Here is a 14,516-nt window from a genome sequence, read left to right as displayed (position 1 = left end):
GGAGATGTAGTCTATTCATGTGGTTACATCTCCCTTCCAGTGTTTTATACATGTTGTATGTGTTTGGGTCCCTTTAAGAGAAGAGAATAGGAGGGGTGAAAGGAAGTAACATCAAAGCAACCCTGCCTCCTTCTGTCTGAAAGTTTGACATTAGTCAAAATACACCTGGAGCCATTTTTTCTGTTTTGCTTTCAGTGGGTAAGAGTTGATCCTTCTCTTGAATTGAATTTGGTGTCTCTGTCCCCTCTTTCCTTATACAGCAGGTGAAAGAGGAGCTCTCCTATACACAGTCATAGAAAACCGTATCGGTCAGATGAATGTTCTAAATCTACCCCTCACTATTCAGGGCTAAAAAAAATGGCTGGGGTACTACTTAACTAAGTATTACATATCATGGAACTATTGTGTGATGTTTTTTGTCAGGAATTCTTTCGGTATTCTTTACATGTACAGGTTTGCCAAGTTTGCTTTCTCTTTTTTTTCTGAAAGATTAAAAACTGTATAACTTTAATGTACACCTAAAGAATACGTAATTTACATATAGTTCCCCTATTTGTTCCTCCTAGTTTGTCTATTGGATTCTGGGTATGCCATTCTTTTTTACTAGTGCCCATATAGTGTTGTGTGAATTGCATCATCATTCTCCATCATGACATCCATTCTCTCTGTATGGCTTCATATCCAGTAACCTAGGAGTGGGTCTACAAAGCTGATTATATGACCCACACTGACCAGTTAGCAGCTATTACAGTGGAACGCTGACCAAAAGCTTATTTATTTATTTTGTTATTGGGGAATGGCTAGGATCCCTGCAGTATTTTTGTTGCACTGTGTGTCCACATTGATGCTGTTTCTCTACATTTACATCTGCTCAAATAAATGGTTTTTGAAAAGAAGTAAGGCCGATTCACACGGAAGCGTTTCGGGTGGTATGGCTGCAGTGCTTGTTGTTTAAGCACTCCCATTCAGATGAATGGACAGCGCCGGAACCATCGTTTGTGCAAATTTGTTTTTATTCCCATTTTTTTTCCTGTCGTTTGCTTCCAGTGCATTTATCAAGGTGCCTCCGTGTCCTCCTGTGGAGTGAAAAATGCAGATTGCCGCTGAAAGCTGTCAGATGCACTCGACCAAGAAGCCACAGCATGCCCAGCAAGTGTCAGTGTGAACCGTGCCGAAGGGTGTAAATTGTCCCAAATGAAATTGACCATAAAAATGGTCAACTTCATGGTCTGCAAAAAGTTTCACTCGCACATTATAGACCCTCTTCTGTTAGTTCACTTAAAAACATGTATGAAGGTGTCAGATATCTTAAAATAGTTTTGAATGTCCTGGCCTATTGAGCGTTGATGCTGCTTCCTGTAACAGCTGTTGGACACCGGGCAATAGTTATGATCCCTAGCAGTGAATGATAAATGCTAATACCTGCTGACAATTCTGAACCTTGATGTTCAGTGTTATTTATACTTGTGCTGGCTTTTGTACGACAAAGGAAGGAATAATCAGAATCAGAATCCTTTTATTTGGCCACATGCACCCATAAGTTTGCACTTACAAGGAATTCGACTTGGTGGTTGCTTACCAGCCATATACAATATGATACAAGGAGGAGGGACAGTGTAGTTAATAATCAGTAAATTGGTACCTTAGATATATTCTAATTGGTCTGCAAGGAAATTTGAGAAATTACAGATTAGGAAAAGTCACTTAATGTAACTTTAAATATTTATGGGTATAACGTTTTTGTTTTGTTTGCATGTTTCCCAAAGTCCCACTACTAAGTGTGGAGAGATTGGACGTTGTATTGCTAATCATAACCTCAATGAGATCATTTCCTCCTCACTTTTAATTCTGGCCATACTTGGCAGGACAGGAGTTGAAGGGAAATCTTCCCAGAAAGAGACCAAACTGCAACAAAAATCAAAGCGTTGTAGAACCCTCTCCCAAAGTTTTGGCCAGAGTTCTGCTTTAAGATAAGTTTAACTGCATGTGCTCTGGTGTCTTCTTACTTCCATCACATGGTCTGTTTCACTGAAAGAATGGCAATAAACTCTATATTCTGAATCTCACACTATAGAAGGTACTGTCTGAAGAATGCATGATTGTCTTTCAGAGCAAACCTTAGCCGAGTGTACAGGAACCCAATTGGATGAGTAACCAGAGTACGATTCTGTCGTCTATGTTTAGCTGTATACATTTATAATCGGGTATGAAGCAGCAGACCTCATCAAATGAAAATAATGCAGAGAGAACTGTTCATTTCCTCTCACAAACTATTTGCTGTTCTGTCCCTCATTCATTTATCTGCAGTAGAATCCATCTTTCTCCATTTGAATAATGCTTTTATTGGCAATGTGAAGAAACGAGTATACCATCTGAAAGCAGAGGGTGGCAGTGGACTCTAGACGTACATCTAGTAGGGGCTTCTGGCAAGAAATGCACATAAACATCAATATTAATCTACCTACTGTTTATTCATATCTTTCCAGTACAAGCCCCTTAATTTTTGACCCACCCTTCTTGTCTTTGGCAAGTGATGTATGCATTGTTAATGTCAGTATTAGAAAACCTAGTGTAGAGAATGGACAGCATGTTGTGTTCGGGCCTAATTCTGCTCATTCATCATCATAGGTTTTTCCTGATGTGCTACCTTTTTGTGAACTTGGCTTGTGGATTACAGACTCTTCTCCGTTCTCCAAACTGGCGCCCACGTTTCCAGTATTACCACTGGTAAGATCTGCCACCAGATAGTTCATGTTTTTTGTTTTAATTTATATTTTCTAATATACTGCAAATTGCTGTAGTTCCTCTCCTATGGAACTTCAATGAAAATCTTCAAAATGTAACTTCAAAACTCACCTCCTCAAGCAAGGGTATAATCTGACCCACGTCCTGTTACCTAACTACCCAATCTCATTCTCCACCCTCACTTCAAATTGTGCTTCATTTCCTGTTTCTTTATGCAGGGTACAGTCAAAGCAATTTCCTGTCCGATTGACGTGTAATCTGACAGGAAGTTGCATTCTGGGTACATGTCCAAACTGCTCCCAATCGAGAACGGGATCGATTTTCCTATAATAACTTTGGAAAATCGTTCCTATTATCAAACCGGGGCAGATCTGACATGGCGGAAATAATCGTCCGGGAAATCGCATCGTGTGTGCCCAGCATTAGGCTGTAAACTAAAATGGGCAGGATCATCCCTCTGGATGTGGCATTGTAATGCTGCAAATTGCCTTGTTTTGTTTTCTTCTATATACCCCCTGATATTTATGTTGTATGACCATGTAATAACTGTATTACACCAGTTTGTATGCATAGATTGTCTATAGCACTATAATTGCAGATCACCACAGGATAAGCAAACACTACAAAAATCTATAATACAGGCGTATTCACTTCACAGGACCTTATCTTTCTTGGGTATGGCACTTTGCTTGGCCTTGATGTTCATATCCTCGTGGTACTATGCCCTCATTTCTATGGTGATTGCAGGAATGATCTACAAGTACATAGAATATCATGGGTAAGTAAATGTGTTTATTTTAATTCTCTGCTACATGTTGTTATCATGAGCTTATTACTATTACTCACCCTTTGCGCTTAACTATGCCTCATTGTTTTTTTCTAACCTTGCTTATGTGCCTAGAGCGGAAAAAGAATGGGGAGATGGGATAAGAGGTCTTTCTCTAAGTGCAGCACGTTTTGCTTTGCTAAGGCTGGAGGAGGGACCGCCACACACTAAAAACTGGAGGTAAAGACCGACAACCATGATGTATGTCACATGCATTTTGCAGCAATAATGTGGATTGTTAATTACATGTCTCACTTATAACTGTCTCTCCCAAAACCTAGACCACAGCTTCTTGTGCTGGTGAAACTGGATTCTGACCTTCATGTATCCCAGCCCCGCCTTCTTTCCTTTGCCTCACAACTAAAAGCAGGGAAGGGTCTGACTATTGTTGGATCTGTTTTGATTGGAGATTACTTGGAGAATTACGCAGAGGCATTGGCAGCTGAACAGGTACTGCTATCACATTTCCTTTGGCAGCTATATCCGAACATGTTAGTGTTATGGAAACATTTCCATTCTCATTTGTTACCTTTGTGCTGCTGGCATGTAGATATGCATTTATTTGAAACTGACATTAATGTCATATGTAAAAACAAACTTAACTCAATATTTCAGTGGGACAAAGCATGTAGATTTCAGTCCTCCAAACGCTGAACTGCACTTTTCTCTCTTGTACCTTTGTACTATTGATTTTTTTTTATAAGTTGTGGCACCAGCAATAATGCGCTAATGGCATTGTTTATCAGATAGGTACATTACCTAATTCTTAATTGTTTATTGTGTTCTAAAATTGCAGGGGGCAGAGAGAGCTTAACAAAGTGTTTTTTTTCCCAAGAAGGTCTGAAGTGTAATTAGATTGGGCATTCATACCACTTGTAAGTTAAACTTAAAAAAAAAGTGTTTAAAATACTTTTTCTAGCCAGCTGGCTGACTGATATATTTGACTGAGTCGAGTGATGACTATAGAAACAAATGATGTGCATTACGGTTTCAAGGGCAATACAGTATACTTAAAGTGCCCTTTTACACTTAATGCGTTGAGTTGATCTGCGTTGCATCCTGTTTACCAAAATAGGTAATGACGCTACTCAGCGCAATGTATTAAGTGTAAAAGGGCCCTTACGGACACCTGAAGTGAGAGGCATATGGAGGCTGCCATATTTATTTCCTTTTAAGCAATAGCAGTTCTGAGGCAGTCATGCCTATCAGTCTGGCATCAGTAATGTCTGAATCACACAGCAAGCATACAACTAATCTTGTCAGAAACATCTGATCTGCATGATCGTTCAGGGTCTATAGCTAATGTATTACAGACAGAGGACCAGCAGGACAGTCAGGCAATGTGAATTGTTTCAAATTAAATATGTCAACCTCCATATCCCTCTCACTTTAGGTTCCCTTTAAATGTAAAACAATTTCTAGGCTCTGCCTTGAAAGAGTTACTGTTATCCCAAACGAAGGTGTAAAAACTGGTTTTAAAGGTCTGTTTAACTTCACTCCATGATACACCATGTTTTCAGTAGCAGAAATGTATGCAGTATTTCAAGCAAAGCAGAAACGATATTCAAAGATTAATTGTAATAACCAGGGGTGTATCCTTTAATTTGTACATTTTAGAGTTCTGTTTAAATTAGTGACATTCTTGCCAATATTAGCATGCATTTAACAGGATTAAAGTATACACTGGAGTATAAGCTGACCCGAGTATAAGCCTACCCCCAACTTTTACCTAAAAAAAAAAAACCCTGGAAAAAAAAAAAATGTTTGACCCGTGTATAAGCCGGGGGTGGCAAAAGCCACAACCACAACACCACTCACAGCCATTGCCGGCCACAACCATTTATTAGAAAAGCAGCATAAATTCGGCAGATTGCAATAATAAGCCAAAACAGCCCTACAATGGAGATGGACGTGCAAAGAACTCCTGCTGAAAACTTTAAGCTGGCATAAAGATAAAGCAAGGAATGCAGAGCCACATAGTCATGTATCTAAAACTTTGATATATTCACCACTCAGTCGACACTGTCCTGTAGCCTTCCTGTAGCCTTTAAAGGCTACAACATACAAAGATGAGGTTAGCTGGGACCTCCCATGGAAATGTCAAGTTTGTGGTCTCCCTCAGATGATGCACCACTGTTCATTTAGTGGGAGCACTGTGGGGGTTACTCATAGAGTAGTGACTCGAGTATAAGCCGAGACCCCCACTTTTGGGACACTTTTTTGGCCTCCCCCTTATACTCAAGTAAATATAGTATTTTTTTATGTAACATGAGTTATAATTTAGAACAGACATGCATAACTTACTGCTAAGGAATATGCCAGTAAGCAAACACAGAACATGAAATATGTCTATACCCATTAAAGGAGAACTCCATGAAGCAATATTTTGGAATAAACTTGACATACATGTCAATAAAATCTAAGAAAATCCACCTTCCTTTTTATGAAAGTAACCTCTACTGATTCTAAGGTCTTCAGTCTGCTAACAGTCACACATAAAGGTAAAATGTTGCTATAGACCTGTGTATGACCACTCCTTAGCATTACTTTGCAGTCAGTTATGGTGCATGTGCTCTCTTGTGCAAGTAACCAGTCAGTAAACCCTTGTCAGTACCGTGGGCCACATACACACAAAGTACACCTAGGCCATGTGCACAAACTATTGTTGTCAGTAGCTGGTCAATGCATACATACAGTACCCCTCCAACTGAGTCATGTACACACTGGGGTGCTCTATCTTGGCCATGTACACACATAGGGCTTGATTCTCTAAAGAGTGCTAACTGTTAGCACGCCCGTGCTAAACATGCTGTTTAGCACGGGCATGCTAACAGTTAGCACTCTTTAGAGAATCAAGCCCATAGTGTGCCTGTCACAGACCGCTAGGCCGGTCTGCGGATGGGGTAAATCGATCAGCGTCTGAAATCCTCTCACACGGTTATTTGTTCATCACGAAGGGTAACCCGCGTTAGCAATTTGATGAACTGACTCGCGAAGGGAGCGTTCTGATACCAACCGATTCACCACACACATACAATTCAAAGATCTGCCACCAAGCGAGTTACACAGCCCGCTACTGTAATTTTACTAGGACTTTGAGAACGCTTTATTAACCCTTAGCAGTATGCAAGAATCTGGGTCAGATCGTTATATCTGGGCCGGGTTCTCGCATACGGGTTATAAGTGTGTACTTCTATTAAACACAGGGTAGCGATTTCAGGAGAATAGGTACGATTGTGTATGTTCAGCAACAGGTCATAACCGCTAAACGATTTTTAAAACGTTTAATAACAAAAATGCATTACATACAGTTATATACACCTATTAACATATAAACACAGAGCTTAAAAATAAAAAGGAATAAAATCAGAAAATTCTTACTTAGCTAGCTGAGCAGTCCATTTGAAGCATGAAGAAAAATAGTCCAGTTTAAAGGTAGGCATTCAGGTTAAAAGTCCTTTGTACACAACATGCGCCCGGTTCTCCTTGAGCACATGTCTGGACTTCCCTGGTCGATGGAAATTGAAGAACTCAGGAGGAGTTCCTCGCAAACACTTTTTACTGACCTGAGTTTTGGGGCGGTCACTACCTGGAAAGTAGGTGTGTTTAAGGCAGGGTTACCTCCTGGCAGTCAGGTTGCCACCCACAGACTCAGAGCAAGGAATGTACCAATTATTAATAATTTGTGTGACTCGGCCCAAGATTGGTGCATCGCAAATCCGAGACCATATTCATAAGCAGCATGCGACTCTGTATTAAACGAGGCTATACATGCCTAGTCTGACGCATTCGCTCTACGCAGGCCGGATAAAGTGGATTCTCTACCGATTCCTGATAGCTAGAAAAGTGCACTTCCTGTGTAGGATAGAACTGATTCCTAGGTATCAGGAAATGTAATTTTGGTCTTGCTGTGCCAACCTCATTTTGAATTATTAATACATAAAGTTCTCTTTGTCTGAAGCTTATGAGTTTGGGAGGGAATTTTGAATTTCAACCAGTTTGAGCTGGCTTGGGGAACATGAGCTGGGTGACCAAATGGCTTCTCGGCAGGGGAGTTAGCCACTTGTGACATTCTTTCCTGACACAGGATGTGGGGGGAAGGTTAATGTACTCTCTGCAATGCTCTCAGAGGGGGAAAGAGAAAGGAAGGGCATTTTTTTGTACAGTTACACAACACTGACAGTAATGGCTGGACCATACGAAAATCGTTGCGATTACGCACACGACTTTCCGTAATGTTTGTCACATCTCCCCCCTACCAGTCGGACGCACAGAGTGGGTCTGCCAGACCCGCTCTAGGCGCCGCTTAGCTACTGAACGGGTTCTCGACTTCTTATCTGACTGCCCTTTAGACAACTCACCAGAAGCATAAGGCCTCATGGTCCGGTGTGTCCCAGTGTCTGCTTTGCGGACGGTGCGATGCACACCAACAGGCTTACCTCTAAAGGCTTGGCTGGGTTTGCGTAGCGCTTCCTGTAAGGGAGAGAGTCGTTGGCTGACATCCGGGTCACTTCCTGACTCTCGGGTGTCAGCCTGCGAATCTGGAAGCAGCGTGGCATACCCCTGCTTTAACTGACTACACCTTGGCACAACATTTTGGTCAGCACAACCTAGGTGGCCATTAGAGCACATTTTAAAAAACGAATTAGCATTCACCTGGGTGACGAGGCTTGCCCCTTCTCCTGGAAGGATAGAGGGTGGACCTCTGGGCAGTTTTACACTGGGTTGCTTCTGCAAGGGGAAGACATGCAAGGGTGAGACAGGGAAGGTGCGGCCTGTCTCCACCAGCTGTTTGTTAACAGCAGGCAATGGTGGAGCACTCTGGCTGTCATAGCAGGAGGGTAGGTCTAGGCCCCCAGCTGCCTGCTCTGACACCTGGCCTGCTTCCACTGCTCTGCATGGATATGACCCAGGCAAAACAAGACTGTTACATCTTGGGTTAGAGGCAATCACACTTAAACATAAATCATTTTTAGTAATAGGAGATTCAGCATGAAATCTATTAGCAACATCTGGTACAACATTAACCACTTCACAACTGAGGGGTTTTCCCCTTAAAAACCAGAGCATTTTTCACTCCTCCCAGGCAGTCATCATTCATTTATTTATTAGGCAATATGATTGGTTATTGGGGACTGGGGTCCCCAAAACCAATCATTGGACTGTGGAGCTGGTGTGCACGTGCGTGCGCGCGGCGCGGGGGCGCGCGATCGCGCGCTGCACCTTTGTTTACAACTGTTGTTATGAATGAAGACTGCCTCAAGCAGAGGCTGTCTCCATTCATTTATTTGTCATGTGGTATGATTGGTTATTGGGGACTGGGGTCCCCAATAACCAATCATTGGACTGCAGGGGCTGTGCGGGTGGGTGTGTGCACGCGCGATCGCGTGATTGCGCGCACACGGACACAATAACAATGTGCCGGCGGTTTGTTATGAAGACTGCTTCTCTTTGAAGCAGCCTTCATACATCAATCGGGGACTCTAATTGGATTTAGGAACACTCGTTCCTAATGTCCAATTAGTCAACTGCTGTGCGGGCTGGCTAGAGTGTGCGAGCGTGTTGCCCCGCCCACTCCCGGCATGTAAACAGAAACATACGCCTTTCTCCGTCCCTGGGGGAGAAGCAGTGCGCAGAGGGACGGAGAAATTTAGCACTGCGGAGGTAAAGTGGTTAACATCACAGTTACGTTCATTTTTCACATCATGTACACAGGTATCTGGAACAACAGTGACAGGTTTAGAATCAGACAAACCGTAATTAGACAGCTGTCCATTAGAAGCAGGTACCTCTTCCTTGCCTCCTTCCCTAGGAGGGCTAGGTACCATTACCCTGGCTGCCTCCCTCTGTCCCACCCCAAGCTTGTACAGTACCTGAGTGGGTCCAGACTGGCAATCCGGGGTGTTGATCACAGGTTCATAAAAGGATCGTAGGGTGCCAAGATTGGTGCCCAACAGCACAGGCACTGGGATGTCATCTGTCACCCACACAACTCTTGTCTGGCGTCCCCTTCCCCAATTGAGAAACACAAGCTTTGGCGGTGCGTGCGTGTGTGCCACCGACTCCCACAAGTGTGACACGCTCATTAGGCAGGAAATTCTCCCTGGCTACAAGATGAGAGCGAACCAAGGTAAGCTCTGCGCCTGTGTCGCGGAAACCAACAGCGATCTGGTCGTTAACTTCCACGACTTGATGATTTCCGGAAAGTCGAGGATTTGCTGCTCCCATGACGAGGTAGGCGTGTGCAGTAGAGGATGCGCTAGCCACTTCTGCGCTAGGCTCTGGAGACGGCGTCCTCACCTCGGGGCAGGCAGACTTGAGGTGTTTCCTCGCTGTCCACAGTGGTAACACTTCGGAACATATGTGGCATCAGGCGGATGAGTAGCAGGTGCAGCATCCGGCCTCTGTGGCTGCGGGACCCGATTCCCACGGTTAGCAGGGGGAGGAGAGCTGGGTTGCATAGGTCTCCCCCCTTTCCAGCTCTGGGCTGGAGGTTTGCAGTTGTCCGGCACACGGGTGGCCACAAAAGTGTCTGCAAGTTCTGCGGCAGTTTTGGCGGAGTCAGGCTTCCGCTCCAAGACAAACTGCCGGACATCTGGAGTGCAGCAGTTCAGCAACTGCTCCTGCACGATGAGGTCCTCCAGACCTTGGTGAGAGTCTTTTTTGAGGCCCCGCGACCACTGCCTGAACACGGTCAGCAGGCGACTCTCCAGGTCGGTGTAAGAGTCGGTGTGGCCTTTCTGCAGGGAGCAAAACTTTTTGCGATAGACCTCTGGGGTCAGCTGGTATTTGGCGATAATTGCAGCTTTTATCGCCTCATAGTCATTGTCTTTCTCAGCGGGTAAGTCCACAAACGCCTCAAGCGCTTTGTCCCGCAAGTTGGGTGTCAGATATCTCGCCCACTGCTCCTGGGGCAGATGATGCTGACAGCAAGTCTTTTCAAATGAGTGTAAATAAGTGTCCGGGTCGGTTCCCTTCTCTATTTCTGGGAATTTAAACTTTGGAGTCCCAAACGGGCCTGCTGTGGGCCGGGGTTCCGGAGCACTTTGCAAGGGATTTTGGCCTTGCCCTTGCAGTTTGGCCATTTCAAGGTCATGTCGGCGGGCGGATTCTCTCTCTGCCGCCTCTTTCTCAGCAAGCCACCGGCGCTCTGCCGCTTCCCTTTCTGTCTGGCGTTCTGAGGCTTCCCTTTCCGCCTGGCGCTGGCATTCTGCACGGTCAGCATTTTCTCTGACAATCTACATGTACAGCTCAGGATTCGTCTCCAACAGCCTTTGTAATCCAGGTTGCATACAAGATGGCGCCGGACTAGGTAGCCACGGCACACAGGGCTCCGGCCTTTTTCATCTTTTTTACCTTCTCTACTCAAATTTTCCCCCTTGGTTGCAGACCTTGACTGCCAGTCTGCTTGTAGCAAGCCCTCGCTGCTTACGCTGATGCCAGAGAAACAGATGCTACTCTCTGCAGTCACGGAGGAAAACGAGATGCCGCACGGCGGACCCTGATCAGCTGTGGAAGGCCCGACACCTGGCTCCATTGCTGCACCCACCGAGGGCTTGATGCCACCGACCCTCCAGCCACTATGGAGACCATACTGGTCACTCCTCTGCTGCGGTGCATGGGAGATACCTGTCCCCCGCAGCCCGGGATCGCTGTGGCTACTCGACCCAAGCATCCAAACAGCCGGATGCCCTCCACCACCCGGGACCCACAGGGACGCCACTCGCCTGACCTAACAGGCACACTGCCGGACCCCACAGCACGTGAGCCATGACACTACCGCCGCTGCCAGGGAAGCCAGACGCTAAGAGGAGATGCACACGGGCTGCTCCTCAGCCGCAGCCAGGGGAAGTCAGGCTGCCGCTGCTCAAATGCTGCCCACGGACCATGGATGGCCTGCTCTCACGTGGACTAACTGCTCCCACCTGCAGTTCAGCCGCACAACAGCTCTAAACAGGCCCCCCAGCCACGCCGTCAGGGCTGCTGCAGAGGTCCCATCGCAGCATCTCCCGCGGGACCCTTTCCAGGCCAGCAAGACATCACAATGCCGAGGGCAGGCAAACACAACCAGGGGGCTGCAGTGAGGCCCTCCGCCCCTCTGACCCACCTCGCCGGACTAGGCCGCTGGATTTCCGTACGCAGCCATAGAGGTCCCTTCAGCCACTGCCGCAGGACGCCAGCTGATCGCGCTACCAGCTGACAGGGCCACGTGCTCCGTCAGCTGGCCCTAGCAGGATCCAGGATGCCCGTTCCACTGCCTCTGGTCTGCCTTTCACTGCTGCCGACTTGGCCTGCAGGCACCTTCGGAGCACACCACCGCTGGTCAGGTCAGTGCACTCTCCTGGCCTTCCTCTCAGCTGCCTAATTCAGGCCACTGCTGTGTCCCCAGAGGAGTTAGTCCACCATCTCTCTGGCCCCTGGGAAAGCCATCCCATCGTCTGCAGAACTGGCGGGGTCCTCCAGCTTGCTCCAGCTTCCATCATCGCAGGGCTGCACATAAAGTTACCATCCCTCCTTAGCAGCCATACACTGGCACAAAGCAGCTGTACACAGGGACAAAGACAATGCCAGACCAGCAGACACGGTCCCATCGCAGTTGAAGACCAGACAAGTCGAGACACAAACCGGACAGGTCACACCACAGCCCCAGGGGCTTTTCATTTCACTTCACTATTCTACAGCTCCTCTCTTTCTTTATCTTTATCTTTCTCTCTCTCTCTCTCTCTCTCTCTTCTCTTCCCAAGGATAGACCAGGGGCATCTGATTCAAAGTATCGCTGGAGAAGCGCTTTGAGTGCCTTAGACGGCAGCGGATGTCCCCCTGGTCCTTTTCTCCTGGGTCCATTCTTTTATGGGTTCTCTACCTATGCTTCACTCTGTCTCTATTGATGCATTGTACCTACTGTATGTATCCACTGTATATATGTATGCGCTATATGTATCTACTGTGTACCTACTGTATGCTGACTGTTCAATTTCTGTACTGTACCACCACCGACCCTGTTGTGCCAAAACCAATTCCGGGTACAACCCACGTTGTACTTAGCGAAATAAATGATTCTGATTCTGATTCCAGCATCAGGAACACAGAAACGGTTTGCATGGGCGGGCTCCTGCCGGCCACCATGCTCCTCAGCAGTTACAGCGACCGGTTCAGACGTGGTCCCGTTTTCCTCTGGGTCTGGGAGTGGGTTGCTTTGCTCCAACCGCTCACTTTCCTCTGCCCCAGTTACAGCACCGTCTGAACCAGGAGTGTGCTCTCCTAGCATCTGCTCCGGCTGGGTATCCAGTCGCAATAAGTCGTCGATCAATTGCGCTTTCTTTTTTCTATACGTCATAATGCCTTTCTCCTCACATAAGTTTACTAGGTCTGCCACTGACATTTTCTTGTATCTTGCTACAGCCATTTTTGCCAAATAAAAGATAGGATAGCAAAAGAGATTGGGGGGGGGGGGGGGGGGGGGGAGGAACTCTGTGCTACACGTTTAGTCTATATAAATGGTAATGCACCGGTTATCGACCACAGATTTTTGATCTGTTCTGGCAGGTTAATCAAATAACGTTGCCGTTAATGTTCTGAACATACACAAATCCCAATAAGCTGCCAAACAATGTCACAGACCGCTAGGCCGGTCTGCGGATGGGGTAAATTGATCAGCGTCAGAAATCCTCTCACACGGTCATTTGTTCATCACGAAGGGTAACCCGCATTCGTAATTTGATGAACTGACTCGCGAAGGGAGCGTTCTGATACCAACCGATTCACCACACACATACAATTCAAAGATCTGCCACCAAGCGAGTTACACAGCCCGCTACTGTAATTTTACTAGGACTTCGAGAACGCTCTATTAACCCTTAGCAGTATGCAAGAATCTGGGTCAGATCGTTATATCTGGGCCGGGTTCTCGCATACGGGTTATAAGTGTGTACTTCTATTAAACACAGGGTAGCGATTTCAGGAGAATAGGTACGATTGTGTATGTTCAGCAACAGGTCATAACCGCTAAACGATTTTTAAAACGTTTAATAACAAAAATGCATTACATACAGTTATATACACCTATTAACATATAAACACAGAGCTTAAAAATAAAAAGGAATAAAATCAGAAAATTCTTACTTAGCTAGCTGAGCAGTCATTTGAAGCATTAAGAAAAATAGTCCAGTTCAAAGGTAGGCATTCAGGTTAAAAGTCCTTTGTACACAACATGCGCCCGGTTCTCCTTGAGCACATGTCTGGACTTCCCTGGTCGATGGAAATTGAAGAACTCAGGAGGAGTTCCTCGCAAACACTTTTTACTGACCTGAGTTTTGGGGCGGTCACTACCTGGAAAGTAGGTGTGTTTAAGGCAGGGTTACCTCCTGGCAGTCAGGTTGCCACCCACAGACTCAGAGCAAGGAATGTACCAATTATTAATAATTTGTGTGACTCGGCCCAAGATTGGTGCATCGCAAATCCGAGACCATATTCATAAGCAGCATGCGACTCTGTATTAAACGAGGCTATACATGCCTAGTCTGACGCATTCGCTCTACGCAGGCCGGATAAAGTGGATTCTCTACCGATTCCTGATAGCTAGAAAAGTGCACTTCCTGTGTAGGATAGAACTGATTCCTAGGTATCAGGAAATGTAATTTTGGTCTTGCTGTGCCAACCTCATTTTGAATTATTAATACATAAAGTTCTCTTTGTCTGAAGCTTATGAGTTTGGGAGGGAATTTTGAATTTCAACCAGTTTGAGCTGGCTTGGGGAACATGAGCTGGGTGACCAAATGGCTTCTCGGCAGGGGAGTTAGCCACTTGTGACATTCTTTCCTGACACAGGATGTGGGGGGAAGGTTACTGTACTCTCTGCAATGCTCTCAGAGGGGGAAAGAGAAAGGAAGGGCATTTTTTTGTACAGTTACACAACACTGACAGTAATGGCTGGACCATACGAAAA

The 14,516-nt window shown here is 45.8% G+C and overlaps 1 protein-coding gene across 5 annotated transcripts in view; it reads left to right on the top strand.

The window, feature by feature from the left end:
* The window catches only part of SLC12A6 (solute carrier family 12 member 6), an 88,705-nt gene that overhangs the window by 55,266 nt on the left and 18,923 nt on the right, over positions 1–14,516 (top strand). For all 5 annotated transcript variants that reach the window (XM_068241329.1, XM_068241357.1, XM_068241338.1 and 2 more), the window contains 4 exons: positions 2,629–2,727; positions 3,404–3,523; positions 3,647–3,751; positions 3,853–4,021. In XM_068241329.1, the coding sequence (XP_068097430.1) occupies positions 2,629–2,727; positions 3,404–3,523; positions 3,647–3,751; positions 3,853–4,021 (493 nt within the window). The remainder of the gene's footprint in view (positions 1–2,628; positions 2,728–3,403; positions 3,524–3,646; positions 3,752–3,852; positions 4,022–14,516) is intronic.

Source organism: Hyperolius riggenbachi, chromosome 1 (genome assembly GCF_040937935.1).
Source record: "Hyperolius riggenbachi isolate aHypRig1 chromosome 1, aHypRig1.pri, whole genome shotgun sequence".
Classification (NCBI taxonomy): Eukaryota; Metazoa; Chordata; class Amphibia; order Anura; family Hyperoliidae; genus Hyperolius; species Hyperolius riggenbachi.
Note: the sequence above shows the minus strand (reverse complement) of the source record. Positions and strands in the feature narration are given on the sequence as shown.